Raw genomic sequence first — 19,921 nt, 5'->3', positions numbered from 1 at the left:
AAGGCCTCTTACAGGTCCTCGTATTGAGTCAGCAAACCCTCCACCTCCCCTGTCACGCTGATCTCTGCGAGGATGGTGGCTGCAATCAGCCTCGTTGCAGCACAGTTTTCAGATTTTACTGCTGTCCAAAGGCAGTTTCGCTGGCAATGAGCGGAGGTGAATATGAGTTTGTACTCTGACAATGTTATAGTTGGATCATGCCTCTCCATCCAAGGAAGACTGAGGATGATGGGATATCGAGGGGCCTCGATGGCGAAGAGGCAGATCGACTCATGATTTTGATCCGATGGGACGACTGCAATGTCTTCAATTAAGATCCAGATCTGACCCAAGAGGCCTTCCGTCTAGGGGGGATACAGCCACCCGGGCGTCGTAGGTGAGAAAAGGGACATCGTAAGGATGAGCAAAAGCCAAGTCAATGAAAGTCCCTGCCGCCCCAGAGTCAATCATACCTTTCGTTTCCGTTATGTGTTTTTTAAAGTGTAGGGTAACCGGCAGAGTTAAGGTGAGTTTGGGTTCACTCACTGGTTTTGCAGAGCATCATGGGTGGCGATTGGGACAGGAGTTGCGAACGTGGCAGGCTGGCCGGAGTAGTGGCAGAGATTCTCCCCGAAAGGCCTTGCACTCTCCCCTGGATAGAGCTGGGTGGAGTCGAGTTGCATGGGCTCGTGATCGGAGCCAGCGCCTCCATTCTGTGTTTTGTGTATTTTATTTGAATCAGCGTGGGACTTCTGTGGTTTTTGTGGATCATTGTTTGTGTATGTCTGTGTGATTATTTTCAGGTGTGCTGGAAAGGGTGTGACCTCACATTTGGACCCAACCTGATGGAGGCAACCTTTAAAAGCACCACATGGACCTCCAGTCTGTGAGAAGGGAGCTTGGCTGCAACCAGTCTCCACTGCTGCTTGGTCCTCTTCTCCATTATTTTTGGTATTCTCCATTTGTTTTAGTTTTGTGTTACACTTTAGTGTTGTACTTTAGTATTTTGTAGTTTTGGGGTTTTGTGCCCTCTCTCTTTAGTCTTTTGGTTTGTAGTTAAGTGAAGCTGTAGGGGTGAACTGCCATTTTCTTTGTTACTTGTTTTCTCCTGTTTTTGTTAGTCTAGGGAGGTTAGAGTTTGTCTTTGTTTTCATTTTTCTTTTAGTACAGGTAAGAAAACTAGATTTCAGTTAGGTGGGGTTTTGTTTGTTATTTTGGCCTTGGTTCACCCTGAAGCCTTTTTGCTTCACTTGTAGTTTTGGTTGGTGTTTATTTATTTGTAAATACATTTTTTTTATACTTTCAAATTTGTTATACTTTTGTATGGAGACAATTCCGTCTGGTGTTTTTGTTTGCCAATTTGGTAGCCAAAACTTTTCTGTTTTTATGTTATGCCCCTCTAGGTACCCCTAGACATTAAAAGGGCAGTAACAATGGTTAAACACCTCCCAAAACTGCTGTGTGAGTGCAGCATATGAGTGGAAGGGTAACGATCCACCAGTCCAGAGTGCAGCTATCCACTCTCGCGCTCCTCCGGTCGGGAGGGAGTACACCAGCGACACTTTGGCATCTTCTGTGGGATAGAGGCTTGATTGTTGGCGCAAAAACAAATTACACTGCATAAAGAAGCCCACACATTGCTCGGGGTCCACATTGAATTTGTTCGGAAGCGCCATTCTCTGTCCCGCTGTGTAAGTGAGAGTTGCTCTAGGCGCGCTGCCTGTGGCGGTCGCTGATGACTGAGCAACCGGAGGAGCAGATGTGTTGCTGACAGGCGGGTTGATTTGCAGCTGTGACAGCAGTTGCAGAGGTTAGATGATGGACCGTGCTCCAGCAGCAAAGTAGCAAACCCCGCCGGGTTCGTCGAGCTAGGAACTCCTGCTGCTGGAACCACGTTTGTCAAAGTATTCTGTCTCAGGAACAGGCAGACGGTTTGATCCAAGTGCAGCAGGTTTATTAGCACAACTAAAAGTCCACAAAGCTAAATTAGGGTCAGGCAGGCAGAGGTCAAAGCAGGTATGAGATCATTAGAGGAGAAACAGGGTAGTCAAGATCCAGGTGAGAGTCGGGGCAGGTGTCAGGCAAACGGAGTCAGAAACAGGGTCAGAAGACAGAAAAAGATCCAAATATAACGATAAGTGACATTTGTTAGATATTTTTATGAGGTTCATTGCAAGATTTCTCTTTTTTGGGGGTTACTGAAGCATAATGTTTTGAACTGTCAAGCACTCATGCAGAATTCAAAAATATTGAATAAACAACAACAAAAAACAGTTTATTTAGACTAAAAGTTATACCAATTAATGGACAGGTTGTAGTCTGTAGATCAGGGGTGTCCAGACATTTTGCAAAGAGGGCTGGATTTGGTGAGGTGAAAATGTGTGAGAGCCAACCATTTTTGACATGAAACAGAAAATGATTTTAATACATTTTTACCCAAATTTCTGTTAATTCTGTTTAAAGACCAAAAATATAAAAAGTCTCTCTAGAAAAAAATCTTTAGAAAAACAAACTCAGGGTTCATATGAAATGTTGCACATTATTCCCTGTTAAAAATTCACCGTAAACTTACAGAAATAAATCATGAGAACGGGAAAATGACACAAATAGTTCTCTATTACTCAGAAATAGTTCTCTTACTCAGAACCAGTGCGGTTTTGATCAGAGAACAAACAGATCTGTACCTTTGGTTTAGCCCTTGAGGCCCTGAAGGTCAAGCAGCCACAGGTTGCTGCCAGATTTAAAAACGGCTTATGACATAGTTTAGCCAATCACAATCAAGAAATCGAAAGTGCTGTGGGCCACATAGGCTTATTGATTTATGACAGGACCCTGGAGACCAGCAGAAATTTGAACAGAGCTGCATTTGACCCGTGGGCAGGACTTTGGACATGTAAATTTTTTTCACCAGCCTCACCAACTCATAAGAAATCAATCCTACCATGATATGAACGTTTTATTATGAAAAAAAACAAACAAAGCATCTTCAGATCATCTTTTTTCCCTGGTATTTTATTTAATCCAATCAGAAATATCTGCAGGGTTTCAGGAAGTGGGTAATCAGACCTTTCATTCTGTCTTTCTGTCGTTTCAGCCTAAACTTCCATGATCATGCAGTGAAAGGAACAGGCTCAGGGCCTCTCTCTGTCTGTCTCCTTCAGTCCACAGTCAACAGAAGTAGCTGCACTTCAGCTGCATGAAGGGTTAACCACATGCTGCTTCACGAACAACCGAAGGCTATAACTGCTCGTTGTGCAACTTTGCCAGATTTATAAAAGAGGTCCCGGTGGCACGCGCGTAGCGTTCACGTGTCACATGCAGTTGAATAAGGGTCGCCTTCACGTGTTGCATATGACTCCTCCTCGCTGGGCGCCTCGGTTCCTGTGATATAACCGGAACCCCGCTGCAGCTCCTCTCTGCACGTATTCCCGTCGTGAGTGCCAGCTGCGGAACCGGCACGCCCATCTCTGCAAGCATGGCTCTAGTGAAAGGTAAGACCAGTACTCCATAAATAGTCCGTAATGGTGAGGGTTAGACAGGGCTGCCTCGCGTGACTGTAGTGTCCTCCGTGGTCCTTAAAGAAGCTTCTGCCGACCACACACAACTCAGGCTGACACAGGAGCTTTGCTGTCACTCCGAGTTGGTAAACCACAGTGGACGTCAAGTCTGAATGTGTAAATTGTAGTAAAACGTGCAAACATTTGTTTACATACCAAAGAGCATGATTCCCCCCAAATAAGGCTGCTCCCGCCGGTAACAACCGTTCACTGCACTGTCTATCTATCTATCTATCTATCTATCTATCTATCTATCTATCTATCTATCTATCTATCTATCTATCTATCTATCTATCTATCTATCTATCTATCTATCTATCTATCTATCTATCTATCTATCTATCTACAGATACAGTATGTGTGTATACATATGTATATTTTTTATTTCAGGCATAGATAAAAAAAACAATAACAAAGAGACATTTTATAGTTAACCATAGTTTTCGTAATCTGGTTCTGATCAGACAGATCCTTTTCAAGTATCAAAATGAAGTGCTTAATGATTGATTATTTTCAGAAAACATTCATTCATAATTTCAGCGAACAGCAACATCAATCACACACCATGTAACAGAAATGTACTGCTCTTTGGTAATAATCAGAATACAATTTCATTAAATCCAGATATCATTGCTACACATTGCAGATCAAGTTATAAAGTAGCAAATACGAGTGCTTATTGAGCATTCTCACAAAGTATTCTTATATCTTTTCAGTAGACATTAATGATTTAAACTTTAGGTAACCGTTATGTAATAATCATTGATTATCAATAGAACAAAGGATCACATTAACCAGTGATTATTGCTACGCACTAAAAGAGCTTTGATTATTTTACCATAATCAAGTTCACACATGTATTTGGAGTCATTCAAACACCTTTTGATCCTTAACTCCTCTTATCTTCATATCGTGAAATCATATTTTCCTTTATATATTTGCGATTTATTGTGCAGGCCTAATATATATAAATATATATCCGTTTTATATAATATTCATTTTGTCCCTTTCGCGGCCACTGGTGGGCGAAGGCAGGATATACCCTGGACAGGTTGCCAGTCTAACATCACTGCTGTCTCTAGTAAAAAAGACATGCATATAGCAAATATACTATGAAACTATGATAAATAGAAATAATTATGCTTCAATCTGTGAAATTTTGGTCTTGATTTGTGAATTAAATTCAATCACCACTGAAGCAACAATCCACCAGTCAGAGACATAGCTAATTTACAGACTAGACCAAGCTGGTCTGAAATATATAACAGTACAGCAACCATCTTTTTCATCCCAGTTCCTGACACCCCCATGGAAGTGATTGTGGATTTGTTAACCAAAGCCAAGGACAAGGCTGTATCATGCAGCACTGTACCGGAGGAGTTGAAAGGTCATCTGCAGAAAGCTTTGGACATTGCCAGTGGACTGGATGTGTACTTGGAGAAGATGACAACACAGGAAAGTGAACCTTTAAGAGAGCTTTATGAGTATGACTTTTCCTTTCTTTCACAATAATATTTAAGTTTAAAATGACTATTTAAACAGTTAAATTGTTTGTGCATGCATTCTCTCTGATAGAAAGACAATGTCTCATGACTGGAATCAAGTGCACAAGGAGGGCAAGACAATTTTCCAACTTCCAAAAGAATGCATCACTGGACATGTTGAGGGTTAGACTTTCTGGAGTTCTGTGATATTACAGCTCCCCCCTTTGTTTAGTGTTTTGTTACTTCAGTTCTATTTGTGTGTCTCTTTGGCAGGTCAGACCCTTAAGATGTTGATCCACATGAGTCAAGCCAAGAGAGTCTTAGAGATTGGAATGTTCACTGGCTATGGAGCTTTGTCTATGGCTGAGGGGCTTCCTGATGACGGCCTCTTAATAGCCTGTGAGTTAGAACCATATCTCAAAGAGTTCGCTCAGCCCATTTTTGACAAGTCGCCACATGGCAAGAAGATTATTGTCAAATCAGGACCAGCCATGGACACTTTAAAGGCAAGCAAAAAAAATCTAAGTCAGACAAAATGAATGTTTAACATTGTCATTCATGTTTGAGTTTCTCTTTGTACATGCTTTAGTCACATAGTTCATTCTCAATAAATTCAATTGTCTGCAGGTCAAAATATTTTATCGCAACCAGAAGAAGGCAGCTGCAATCCCAGAGAGGCACTGCAAGATAAAACCCAAACCAGATTTTATATGCTAATCAATAGCTGCGGTTACATGGGGAAAAGTAAACGTAATAAATCCCTGATCAGAATAAAAATGCGTCATGTAAACACGCTGTTCTGAATACCGATCAGACTCTTTCGGATCAAAATTTCATTCCGTTCAAGTAAGATGGGTAATGCCGATTGTTGATCCAATCGTGGTGTGGGTAAACAATTTATTCCCATTGTGGGTCATTACTCCTCTGGCTTTTACTTCATGCATAGACTCCACAAAAGGCTTTGGAGTGCAAACAGGACCGTCCGGCTGCGCCACATGAGCGAACCATGTCTCTGAGCAGAGCAGCCGAACTTGTAGCCACGGGTTTGCGAGCAGAGGAAGGGTGTTCTGTTACGGTGAGCGCTCCGGAGGAGGCTTTGGACTGCAGTCTGTCCAGCTGCTCTGCGAGCTGCTGGACTCAGGAAAACCGTGTCTCCCAGTGGAATTGTGTCTCTGAGCAGAGAAACGGCTTTGGGACGATGTGTAAGCTGGCGGTGGCGGCTATTGAATGTAGAAATGCGCTCTGCACAGTCCTGAGAAACAGTGCAAACAATCATGTTAATCTTTGTTACTAATCGAGTCCAGACAAAATAAAGGCTGATGTTATCCCCACATATCTTTGTGCAGCCAAGGTGCACATTGCGGCACTGCCCGCATGGATTATAAGTACATAATGAGTACATAGTAATTCACATCCAAAGCTAAATGTTGTTGGCACCTAATCCTGACCCTGCTTCTTCCAGATAAATTCGGCCAAGATAAAAGCAGAGGCCACACTAGAAAATTATGAGCGAACAGGCCCCTTAACAATAATCATAACAACAAGCATATTTAGAAGATCATATCGCTCTATGCCGCAGCTTTGTTTGCTTACAACGGAACTCGCTATTTCTTCTTCTACGGCTATTTATAGTATTTTAGATAGTTCTGCGCATGTCAGATTGATTTATTCCAATCAAAAGTGTGGCGTATGTAAACGTGTGTTATTATCGGATACATTAATCCCTCGCTATATCGCGTTTCATCTTTCACGGCTTCTCTGCTTCACGGATTTTTTACTTTCAGTGCGGATATTTTTACACTGCATTGCACTTCAGGCGCACGGCACAAGCATGGGACCTTATGATGAGTCGTTCATTGCAGTTCTCAAATATAAATCGAAGGTGGCATATCCGTTTATAAAAATCTTCTTGCTCAGAAAAAGAAAGAGCGCCAACAACTACCCATAACAATGTTCTTCTCTCGGAGAAAGACTCCTGCGCCTTCAGTAGAAACAGACGCTATAGCGGAGCGGAGTCAGGACGAAGAGGCACAGCTGGGACTGTGAAAATACGCGAGCGACAATGTTTCCAACCTTGTATAACTGTATTAAAATTATTGTTTTAAACATATTTCGGGCTTTAAAACAGGTTTTGATTTTTGGTTTCATTCTACAGTTCGTTATTGCATTGTAAAATAATAAAAGAAATAAAGCTGACTACTTCACGGATTTCACTTTTCGCGTGTTATTTTTGGAACTCCCGTGATAAACGAGGGATCACTTTAAAAAATTTTTGGACCCACGTACACAGTTCAATTCTAATCTGATCTTTTATCCGATCAAATTTTGCACATTTTGCACATGTAACCGCAGCTAATAACAGAACTTCCATACCAAACAAATGGAACATGAGCAGCAAGCAGTGCTGTTGACTCAAAGGGTGCTGGTGGAGTTTGGACAACTGTTGCTGGAAGGAGGAGAGGAGGAAAGCATCCCTTTGGCAGAGAGGAAAAGACAGGCACTAATGAAGGACTTGGAGAGACTTGAGAATTGATGAGGAGTTAGCCAACATAGTAGTACACAGAAAAAACTTTATTTTGAATTTGTTTAAGAGACCAGATAGAAAGAGAGCAAGAATTCTTGACTGGTGTGGATGGAAAGAGGCAAAGGGGAGGAAAGAAACCAAAGGAGGAGTTTGAATGTTATGCAAGTGAAGAGATGTTCAGAGGGAGATGACTCTGAAGCTGGAAGTTGAAGGGGTGATGTCAAGGGTTATGACCCCCAGTAGGGATGTGAGCTGGAGGAGAGGGAGGAACTCTGGAGGGAGGTGGATTAAAAGATTCAGCGTATCTCTAGAGGTGACAGAGAGGTGATTGGAGCAGACTTGAACCAACATGCAAGTTTTTGATGTCAGCGGTGAAAACATTTTCCTAAAAAGAGGAGCATGGGAAGACTTCAGAGAGTGCAGGGTGAAGCACAGGATGATTAGACTTTGTTCAGACATTGTGAACTGAAAGGGTTCAGCGACTGTAAAGTGGTGTCCGAGGAGAGTGCAGCCAGACAGCGTAGGATGGTGATGTGAAGATGACTCTGGTGGTGATGAAGATGAGGAGGAAAAGAGCAGAGCAGAGGACCAAGTGGTGGAAGTTGAAAAAATGAGTGCCGTGTGGCTTTTAGGGAGGAGATGAAACAGAATTGAGGAGATCAGGAGGTTCTTCACAGAGTGCAGAAGAGAGCAAAGAACAGAAGTACAGAGAGATACAGCGCAAGGTGGAGGTGGCAAATGCTAAAGGGTGGATGAGGACCTGTATGACAGGTTGGACACAAAGGAGTGAGAGGAGGATCTGTACAAGTGAGACATAGAAACAGAGATGGAAGGATGTTAAGCGGGTTAGGACGATGAAAGACAGAGATGGAAATGTGTTTACTGGTTTCATAAGAGGGATGGAAAGATGGAAGGAGAACTTTGAAGAGCTGATGAATGTAGAACATGTTACAGAGCTCAGGGTAGAAGATGTGGCTGTTGGGTGGAGCAGGAAGCAACAAAAATAGGTAAAGAAGTGGTTATGTGGAAGACATTGAAGAGTGGAAATGCATTTGTTACTTGTCCTGTCCAGCAGCAGCTGAGCAAACCAGCGAAGGAAGGAGACATGAACAGATTTTTAATAAAAGGGGAGATGTGCAAATTACAGAGTAATAAAAGCTGATGAGTCACAATTAAGTTATGAGAAAGAGGAGTGGACGCTAGAGTGAGGTCAGAGGTCAATATTTGTGAACAACAGTATGGATTCATGCAGAGAAAAAGAAGCAGATATGCAATCTTTGCTTTGAAGATAATTCTGCAGAAGAAGAGAGTCGGAGCTGCATGGTGTCTTTGCACATCTAGAGGAATTGTAGGGCAGGATCCAAAGAGAGGAGGTGTGGTTTGGAGGAGGAGGTCTGGAGTGACAGAGAAGAACGTTGGAGTTGGACAGGACATGGATGAAACAAAAAATTGCTTTTTTTATTTAATGTTTTATAGCAAATTCCAAATCTGTCATTCAAAACAATCTACTGTTTCAGCTGTCAAATTTTAAACTAATAGTTACTATTACTAGTGGAAACCAAAAAGCCTTTCTGTTTTATTTATTTATTTATTTATTGGGATACAAATGACCAAAAAAAACTTTTATTCACATTTTTCCTTAAAGTCAGTTCTAAGTTTTAATAATCTGTTGTTTTAACTCTACGTATTTTAAGATGAATTTCACAGTTTGCCAAAATGTATAAATATTTTTAAAGATATCCATTCATCCTTTTTTTCTAAACACTATCCTAGGTGTAAGTGGACCCTTGATAGGCTAGACAACCCAGGATCTTCATCCAGGGTTGTCAGGACACCTAGGGACAATTTAGAATCATCATGACCCTATGAAGCATTGAATTGAGCAAAAGCTAGAGTTACTGGAGAAAACCTGCACATGCATGAGGAGAAGATGCAAACTCCACACAGAAAGGCCCTAGCTGGGATTTGAACCAGGGCATTTTCACTCTGAGTCGAGAGCGCTAACCACTCCACCACTTTGCAGATCAGCTGTTACTCAGACTTCTATTTCTCTGGAGAAGTCTGTGGGATTTTGGCTTCCTGGAGCCACTTCCTGATTGATTTTATGGACTGGTCACTCAGTCCAGTTCTCATATTCAGTCAGTGGGTCCACCTCAGGTTCAGATGTGATACTAAAACATAACATATTTATTTACTTTTTAAATTTCTATTGAATGTTTGAGGAGCAATGGATGGATATGCAAGTTCCCTCGGGATTCTATCTATCTATCTATCTATCTATCTATCTATCTATCTATCTATCTATCTATCTATCTATCTATCTATCTATCTATCTATCTATCTATCTATCTATCTATCTATCTATCTATCTATCTATCTATCTATCTATCTATCTATCTATCTATCTATCTATCTATCTATCTATCTATCTATCTATCTATCTATCTATCGATCTATCGATTTATCGATATATCTATCTATCTATCTAACTAACTAACTAACTAACATAAAAACTGTGTTATCAAGATAAACCAAGGTTTTTTTTAGAAGTCCTAACTACTGAGCATGCTCATTCCAGGCGTTTCAATACACAATGATGTCATCCAGGTAATCTCAACCCACAACTACTGAAATAACTTTTTTCTTTTAGTAGCACAAAAGTGCAATATTGGTTCCACAAAAATGAGAACAAAAGTCACAGTTTTTAAATAATATATTTCCAAACAGTAAAGACATTTTTTAATTTAAAAAATATAACCATCTAAGTTAAAAATGAATAAAAAGACATTTTTGTGCAAAAGAAAAAATAAATAACCTAACCAGCCAATCACAGACAAGTGGGTTCATGCTGATTGGTCTGTGTTCCACTCAATTAAGTTTCCTCATACAGGGGTCTGCAACCTGAGGTTCAGTAGACAAACATGTCTATTTTTACCTTCCATTTTGCCTCTATGTGAATACAAAATCCATCCATCCATCCATCCATCCATCCATCCATCCATCCATCCATTTCCTTAACCCGTTATATCCCTTTTGGGTTGCGGGAGCCTGTCCCAGCTATTGTTGGGCAAAGAAAATGCATTTTTTTCCTATTTTTTTTAAATACAAAAAAATGTGTCAGCCGTGATGACATTTTAAATTTAAGTCACATCTTGTTAAAAAACAGATATATTGTGTTTTGTGAGGCTAATATGATTGCCCCTTACCTTTGACTGTTTTAATCTATTTTTTCTCCTAAACACAAAGTGTGACATGTTCTGTGTAAGGCTTAGGTGACCATGTACTTTATGACCTATTGCATTTCTTTAGCCATTCACATTTGCCCCTCAGTGTTTGTTCAGTTGTCCGCTTTGCATAATCAAAGAAGTCAAAGTTTACCGCTGCCATTTTAACAAACACATGCTAGTGTTGTAACTGTGTCATGTCCTTTTTAGGAACTGGCTCTTGCTGGCGAGCAGTTTGACATGGTCTTCATTGATGCTGACAAAAACAATTACATCAATTACTACAACTTCATCATGGAAAACAATATGCTGAAACTGCGGGGAGTCATGTGTGTTGATAATTCACTGTTTAAAGGAAAGGTTTACCTGGAAAATGCTACAGATTCCAATGGATTGGCCTTACGAGAATTCAATCAGTTTGTTTCTAACGATCCCCGCGTGGAACAGGTGTGTGTCCGACAAGGAGTCAGTAGTTTTGGTTTTATGATATTTTTAATCCTGTGATCTATGTTTGAAAGGTGATTATCCCTCTTAGAGATGGCATCAGTCTTATCCGTCGGGTGTCTCTGGCGCGGTCGTGTTCACTTGCTCAGGTACTGTTCACCTTACCGAGGAGCTTTTTGGATCAAGAGATTTCCCATAGTAGCAGCAGTTTTCTCTTGGATCTGATCATACTGTTTTTTTTATATTTATTAGTGTACCATAACAGATGATGACGTTTTCCGTGGGGTCAAAGGCCTTTCCATTTTGGATCGAATGCGCCTTGACGAAAAAGTGGCTTACGTAACTGGTGGAGGGCAGGGTATTGGCCGGGCATTTGCTCATGCCCTGGGTGAGGCTGGTGCCAAGGTTGCAGTGGTGGACCTAGATCAAGCACGAGCTGAGGCAGTTGCTCAGGAGCTTTTCATCAAAGGTGAGTAATTTCCAGAGGACTGGTATCTTTGCTTCATTAAAACTGCTTTGATTTGTGAACGTTTACCAGTTGTTTTTAACTTGACAATGTATTGTATGATTTAGTTTTGAAATGGTCACAGTCTTCTATTACCCTGATTGCTCTCTATGTCACAGACTGAAGGCCAAAAGTGACACAGCTCTCCGAATCTTTAACAGTTTTATTCCTGCGAATCCTGGCAATATTTTCCTGTTGTTTTTAGTAATCGGGCAGTTAAGTTGACCTTATTTTATACCAAATGTGTATTTTTTTACCGTAGCCTAAATATTTTAGTTAGTTGGTATCTCCAGGTTATGCTTTATTTGGCCAGCAGATGGCAGCATACTCCAGAAAAAAAACAACAGGATCTTTCATGATGCTAAGGTTGTTCTCCTCATTTTCTTTTTTATAAAGAAACCATGAAAAAAGAAATCTAAATAAAATTGAGCCAATTTTATTACATTTTTCCTCACTCCTTTTTTTCCTGCATCTTCTGAAATTGTTTGAAATAATTGTGGCTGTTTTTGCAGGTATCAGTGCCATCTCCATCAGTGCTGACATTAGTAAACCAGCAGACGTCCAGAGAATGATAGACACCATTGTCTCCAAATGGGGAGCCATTCACATCGCTTGTAACAATGCTGGCATCAACTTGAACTCAGCCAGTGAGGAAACCACCTTAGAGGAGTGGGACCAAACCTTTGATGTGAACTTGAGAGGCACGTTTATCTGCTGTCAGGTGTGTATGAGTTTGTTTTTTAAAATGGTAAGGAGGGAAAATGATGGTGTTTGAACAACTTTTGTGAAACTTAAATTAAAATAATTTTGTTTACTTAAGAGGCACGGTATTTACTGAAGGTAGAACTACTGACATTTTTTAAGTATCTAAAGTTTGGGGAAAATATTCAATAGTAACGACTACAACAATAATAATCATAATAATACCACCTTTAATTTAAAGCAGCCTAACTCTGAGGTCACTTGGGGACACTACAACCTGGCTTTTATTGATTGTTCTTGTTTTGAATAACCAAATTGTTTTATTACCTGTCACAGGTATTAAAATCATAAAGAAACAGTTAAAAAATGAAAGAAAAAATGTATAATGAATAGTCCAGTTTAAACAGTTTTTTTTACTTTAGAATTGAAGACCAGAAGAGGGTTAAGTTTGTCCAGCATTGTTGGGGACATCTTACTTTAAAGCTCCTGCAGTCTTGGTTTACTGATGAATAATTCAATCAAACTGCAGCAAACCTAAATATAAAACCTTGTGACAACTGGCAAAAATGTATCTACAATTACAGTCAACAATTTTTATCTTAATTTGATATTTCAATGAAAAAATATAGAGGACAGAAGCTAAATGACTATTTAAAATGGTATGCTGAAACTTCTTAGCTAAATATTAAGGGTGGGTCCATTTTTTCCCCTATAGGATTTCATTGATGCACATAAAATCTTAAAAAGCTTCTTGGATACGTCTTTATTGAATTGAAAATCTTAGAAATGTTATCAGCTCCTTTCATAATTGTCATCTTCTGCTTAGCCCTGAAATGCATGGCAATTCTACAACAGATTTTAAATACAGTATGTGAATTGGGATTTTTAAAATAACCTAATAATTGCCTTTATTTTCCTATAGAAGTCTCTGAGATAAAGGATAAAAAACACAGACATTGATTTGTCTGCTGTTTTTAGAAGAAAAGTTCATTTAAAAAAAAAGGATGGACCCAACAAGAAATAAAAGAATTATTATTGTATTATAAAATCTAAATCTGAATTGAGTCACAATCCAGTATTGAGTTTTAAAGATTTTGTTTCTATCTGTTCTTGTAGAAAGGGACAGAGTTCCTACCAACAGAAAAAGACGTTTTTTTTACTCAATTTTGCCATTAGGGTTTGTTTTTCATTCATCCATCTATTTTCTAAACCTGCTTAATCCTAAGCAGTAAGTGATTTGAACATTTCATGGATATCCGAGCTCACACACTAAACTGTGCGATTAGACGTTAGCTCATGATCCCGTTGGAGCACAAAATGCCAACGTTTTTAGCTGATGGTTCATTTAATTGTTGGCTGAAATGAAAAACTTTCTGTCTAAACTTATATTTTCATTAAAACTTAAAATCTTTCAGGAATCAGTCTTGGTACTGCATTAGGAACCTCTATTTTATTAGGATCTGTGTGGACTCTATTGGTTCAGTCTGTTTACTCCATTGTGGTCTTTCCTTTTAAACAACTATGAGAAAATCCAAATAAACACTTCAGAGTTCTCAGAAGTGCTTCACTACAACACTGAACTAAGCCACAGCAGCCACGACAGGCATGATGTGGCTGAATTAAAGCTTTGGAAACAAATTACTTCTAGACACATTTTCATCAGAATCTACAGTATTAGTCTAAGTTTTAGTATGAGTTCTTTATATAAATAAGTAAATGAAAAAAACATTTTCATAAAAATGTCGTCTCATAAACTTTGAGTTTATCAACCTTGGCTAAATATTACACTTAAAACCATTTGACAGATTAGTCTGTTTTCGTTGCTGTAGTTACTTTAGTTTAGTTAAAGTGTCACACAAGACATGGTAGTCCTTGGACAAACAACCCTCACATCATGCTTTGACAATTTCATTTTTTTTTTTTTTACCATTTATTTCATGCTGACCAGATTATTATTTTCTTTACACCTCTGCAGCTCAAGGAAAAAAGATCTGATGTACAGTTCTTGAATTTTCCTCAACAGGCTGATCTTTGTATATTAACTGGGGGATGTCAGTAATCCCTAGTTCTCCACCCCTACGTCCGGGGTGAACTGTAGAAAAATGTTGGATCATTGTATGTCCCTGTCATGACTTATATCTTAAGGAGTTTACCCTATAGGGATGCTTCAGACAAGCTCCTTTTTATATCTGTTGTGTTGTGGCTTGGCACACAGATGTCCTTATCCCATAGAGGCTCTTTCATCTTACAAATTGCAGTTGTTTCCCCTTCAGCCATAAACGTTCCCTCTCAGTGTTTTATTTGCTATATTGCTCCTTTAAATTTCTGCTCAATCATGCAGTGATTATTATTGGACTCTGTGGGATGGCTCTAACTTGGGAGCTTAGCTGAAAATAAGTTGTAAAGACTCCACTGTGTCTGCATTGGGATCCGTGTCTGTGTTGGGATCCGTGTCTGCGTTGGGATCTTGTCTGCATTGGGATCCGTGTCTGCGTTGGGATCCGTGTCTGCGTTGGGATCCGTGTCTGCGTTGGGATCTGTGTCTGCATTGGGATCTGTGTCTGTGTAGGGATCCGTGTCTACGTTGGGATCCGTGTCTAAATGTGTGTTCATATCCGTGTCTGCGTTGGGATCCGTGTCTGCATTGGGATCTGTGTCTGCATTGGGATCTGTGTCTGTGTAGGGATCCGTGTCTACGTTGGGATCCGTGTCTAAATGTGTGTTCATATCCGTGTCTGCGTTGGGATCTGTGTCTGCATTGGGATCTGTGTCTGTGTAGGGATCCGTGTCTACGTTGGGATCCGTGTCTAAATGTGTGTTCATATCCGTGTCTGCGTTGGGATCTGTGTCTGCATTGGGATCTGTGTCTGTGTAGGGATCCGTGTCTACGTTGGGATCCGTGTCTAAATGTGTGTTCATATCCGTGTCTGCGTTGGGATCTGTGTCTGCATTGGGATCTGTGTCTGTGTAGGGATCCGTGTCTACGTTGGAATCCGTGTCTAAATGTGTGTTCGTATCCGTGTCTGCGTTGGGATCCGTGTCTGTGTTGGGATCCGTGTCTACGTTGGGATCCGTGTCTAAATGTGTGTTCATATCCGTGTCTGCGTTGGGATCCGTGTCTGCATTGGGATCCGTGTCTGTGTTGGGATATGTGTCTACGTTGGGATCCGTGTCTAAATGTGTGTTCATATCCGTGTCTGCGTTGGGATCCGTGTCTGTGTTGGGATCCGTGTCTACGTTGGGATCCGTGTCTAAATGTGTGTTCATATCCGTGTCTGCGTTGGGATCCGTGTCTGCATTGGGATCCGTGTCTGTGTTGGGATCCGTGTCTATGTTGGGATCCGTGTCTAAATGTGTGTTCATATCCGTGTCTGCATTGGGATCCGTGTCTGTGTTGGGATCCGTGTCTACGTTGGGATCCGTGTCTAAATGTGTGTTCATATCCGTGTTTGTGTTGGGATCCGTGTCTGTGTTGGGATCCGTGTCTACGTTGGGATCCGTGTCTAAATGTGTGTTCATATCCGTGTTTGTGTTGGGATCCGTGTTTGCGTTGGGATCTGTGTCTGCATTGGGATCCGTGTCTTTGTTGGGATCCGTGTCTATGTTGGGATCCGTGTCTAAATGTGTGTTCATATCCGTGTTTGTGTTGGGATCTGTGTCTGCATTGGGATCCGTGTCTGTGTTGGGATCCGTGTCTGCGTTGGGATCTGTGTCTGCATTGGGATCCGTGTCTTTGTTGGGATCCGTGTCTACGTTGGGATCCGTGTCTAAATGTGTGTTCATATCCGTGTTTGTGTTGGGATCCGTGTCTGTTGGAACTACATTAATGTCTCTCTTTATACTGTATTAGGCAGCGGGTCGCGTGATGCTAAGACAGGGCTACGGAAAGATCATTAACACCGCCTCCATGGCCAGTCTGATCGGTAAGTGACATTTGTGTCTGTGGACCCTTGTGCCTCTGATCTATCTGTCTGGTATTAAGAGATTTGCACTTAAAATAAATGCAATGGAAGAAACAGTTAAACATATTTTGCCTACTGCTTTATTGATGAATTTAACACTGGACTTTTTTTAAAGTCATCCATTTACAAGTACAGCTTTTAGCAGCTTTTCACCTTTTCATATTCTAAGTCCAACTTCTCCACTCAGAAGGTTCCCCCCCTGCAAATAGTCTGCATAGCAGGAAATACAAAGTGTTGTGATTGCGTCTTGGTGAAGCAGTTTTGCATCATAATAAACAGTGTGCTCTCTGTGGACTTGTCTGGAGGATGTGGAGGATAGGGGTTCCTGTGCAATGGCAGGACTCCAGCCTGTGCCAGCGGCCTTGTTCGAGCAGCGGAAGACACTCTGTTCATTCAGGGAGAGCATAGTAAAATCTGTTTAATTCACTGCTCTGCTGCTTTCCTTTTCCAACAAGTTCCTCCAGAGAATCAGTAGCACTTCATCAGCAACCTAGTCAAATTAGCAGCTTAACAGCGTGCCATGCAGACCCCCACCTTGACTGCAGGACCATGCTAGTAAATAAGAGACTGGCATAAAGAAATGATCAATTACTCACATTATGCTCAGTCCATCAGGAGTTTGCTTTGTTGCTCCAGACATCTGTTATAATATTGTCATAATGTGTAATCAGATGGGCTGCATCCAGGCCGAGGGGAGGTCTGAAGAGCAGTTCTAAACTTCCAATTAAAATGCAAAATGACAGCTTTTTGTCCATCTGCTGGATACAAAAGTGTAGCCGCGCGGACGTTGTCTCTCTAGCCAACTCACACAAACACACGTGGCCATCAGCAGTTTTTTCCTTACTAAACAATGGCTGGTAAGTCGCAGGGTTTGATACAGCAGATGTTTAAATGAATGTGTTTTTGTCTGATGACCTGACTGAGGGATTTATGACTCTCACATTTAAACCTGCATATCTCAGCCACCACAGTGAAAAACATGTAATGTTAGCTCATCTTTTGAGAAAAAGAATGAATCATTTGAACTCTTATCTGCTCAGAAAAAAATAAAATAATACTGACATGTTCACTAAAGAGCAGGCTTTCCTACACTTGAAATAAGCAAAAAGTATCAGGATGAATGTTAAAGAGGGTTTTGGCAAATGCACTCCTTTATCTCCTCTTCCCCTCTCAGGGGATTACTCTTAAAGAGGGTAAAAACATCAATGCAAGTTTATTTTAAGGATAAAGACATTTTCTGAATGGTATTTTGGGGCGGAATTGTCTGGTCTAGAGGGAGGATTAGTGCTGTCAGGCATTATTCTGTGTTTTTGTTCTGACAATTCAGATTTCACATTCAATCTGCATTTAAGTACTCTGTCAAGATCCTCCCCACCTGCTTATCTGAGGTCCAAGCCTGATCCAGCCCATCCCAAACCCAGTCCTGCCGCCCTCCGCTATCTTGCTGCACTCCCGCACAATATACTTTTGCCCTCCCTTCTTATTTTCCTCCAACTTTTACCTCCATCTCGTACATTTTTAGCCAGGCGGCGCTCCGGCCTTCTCTCCCCTGGAACATTCTCTGCCACTCTGCAGCAGGCTGGCATTCATCATCCTGCTCTCACACTGAAGCCATTTGGCAGTCGGATCAGTGGGTGATGAGGTTAACTACTAAAGTTGTGTGTAACTTGAAGCTTCCCTTGTGATAATTAATCAAACAGCATAAAATGAGGCCTGGTCTCGGCATCCCATGCAGTGTGCAGCATCTGTGATGGTCAAGGCAAACAAATTGCTCTCTGCTTTTTGCTGCTGGGAAGAGAGCGGAGTTGGACAGCATAAGCAATTAATTTTATATGACTTTATTCACAATAAGCCTATGGAAAGCATTTTGAAAATTCTGTTTCTGCTTTAGATTTCAGGAAAACTGACTTACTTTTTTCTCTTTGCGAAAAGACATGTTTGTTTGGTTTTTATAGAATTTCAAAAGTTGTTCTTTCATAACAAAACTCATAAAGATTTTCTTTTCCCCTCAAAGTGCCCCATCCTCAAAAGCAGCTGTCCTACAATACTTCCAAAGCTGGAGTTGTTAAACTGACTCAAACTCTGGGAACTGAATGGATTGACAGAGGAGTGAGGGTAAACTGCATCTCTCCGTAAGTCCTGTCTGTTGGTCTAAATAACACTGTGTGAGGGAAAAATGACCCAGTGGAAGATTAGAGAACCTATTGCTAAGAATAATACATATTTTCTTTCCCTACTAAAGTAACATTTCCAATCATTTTCTGATCAGTTTTCAAAGTGTTCCCAGTGGTTCCTTTAATGATGGGGATGATGTTAACTAGACAAAATCCAGCATCTCTTTGAAGTGGGTTTTTTAAGTAGTAACACCGCAAAAGTGATAATCAGTGGACATACTCTGAAATTTCTGGAAAGGGCAACTTTCACCATTTGGTCTTTTTTTGCCAAAGTGGGGGCCCTGAAGCAACACTGTCAGTCAGCTGTGTGTGTTTTGTAAGCCTTCTGATTTTGTTGTTATTACCCCCTCCCCCTTTTTTCTCTCTCTTTTTTTTTTTAGAGGGATCGTTGACACGCCTCTCATCCACTCAGAGGATCTAAAGCCTCTGCTGCGGCGCTGGCTGTCAGATATCCCTGCTGGTAGACTGGCTCAAGTGACAGACCTGCAAGCTGCTGTGGTCTACTTGGCATCTGACGCCTCTGACTACATGACAGGGCATAACTTAGTCATAGAGGGTGGGCAGAGTCTCTGGTAGAAGTGCCAGAAAAGTGTAACTTTATTCTTTGGTTACTTGATATTTGTCTCAGAAATACTAAATGTATCATTGGCATTATCTCATTATGGAATTATTATCAGGGAGATGGTGTTTGAAATGTAGAGTAAACATGTTTGTTCTCCTGCTTGTGTGTGATCCTTGAGGCAGATAAAATATTTCTGTTCTGGGTGCTGTTGGGTTTTAACAGTGATCTTGACTCCATCTGAATTTGTCACCAAACCTTTAATGTTGGTAGCAGCTGCAAGAAAAAGTATTGCTTGTTAGATTGAAAACTGTCATTGTTTTTTGATGCATGTTTTACATTAACTTTGCTTTTATACTGCTGCCTCATAGAGATGTGTCGGGGTGGTTATATGGCAATATGTTGATATTTCTCACTTTGCCATGCAGCTATCTATGTACTTGCAAGAAAACGTGTCATCACCAAAAACTGCTGCAGTCAATTCAAGAAAGCCTCGCCAACATGCATTGAGTGAAAAGGCAGAAGCAGAGGTGTTACAAGCAAACATTAATGAGGAAACCACCATCACCATATTATATGACCAGGTCACATAAACAGCACAAAGAAACGACATTTTTTATAACAAAAATCTACAAAACTTTTTTAAAAAGGAAAAAATCCTATCACAGTTTTAATTTGGTACTATGTAACTCACATAATTAAATGATTTTCCGTTTAATACCTTTAACCTAGTAATCAACTCGCCTGAAGTCTCTTAAAATGTAATAAAAACAAGTTCTTTCAGAAACAGACGTTTGATTTTGTATT

The 19,921-nt window shown here is 40.6% G+C and overlaps 1 protein-coding gene across 1 annotated transcript; it reads left to right on the top strand.

Moving 5' to 3' along the window:
• The first annotated feature begins 3,090 nt into the window (after positions 1 to 3,090).
• zgc:113054 (uncharacterized) lies at positions 3,091 to 19,901 on the top strand. Its single transcript, XM_004068598.5, has 11 exons — positions 3,091 to 3,470; positions 4,831 to 5,020; positions 5,112 to 5,203; positions 5,294 to 5,526; positions 10,979 to 11,215; positions 11,287 to 11,361; positions 11,465 to 11,681; positions 12,230 to 12,438; positions 16,270 to 16,342; positions 18,396 to 18,513; positions 18,936 to 19,901. Exons 1-11 carry the CDS (start codon positions 3,455 to 3,457, stop codon positions 19,129 to 19,131), a joined length of 1,656 nt encoding a protein of 551 aa, XP_004068646.1. The 5' UTR covers positions 3,091 to 3,454; the 3' UTR covers positions 19,132 to 19,901.
• The last annotated feature ends 20 nt before the right edge of the window (positions 19,902 to 19,921 follow it).

The sequence above is a fragment of the Oryzias latipes genome, chromosome 5 (assembly GCF_053564925.1).
Source record: "Oryzias latipes strain Hd-rR chromosome 5, Olatipes_Hd-rR_3.1".
NCBI lineage: Eukaryota > Metazoa > Chordata > Actinopteri > Beloniformes > Adrianichthyidae > Oryzias > Oryzias latipes.
Note: the sequence above shows the minus strand (reverse complement) of the source record. Positions and strands in the feature narration are given on the sequence as shown.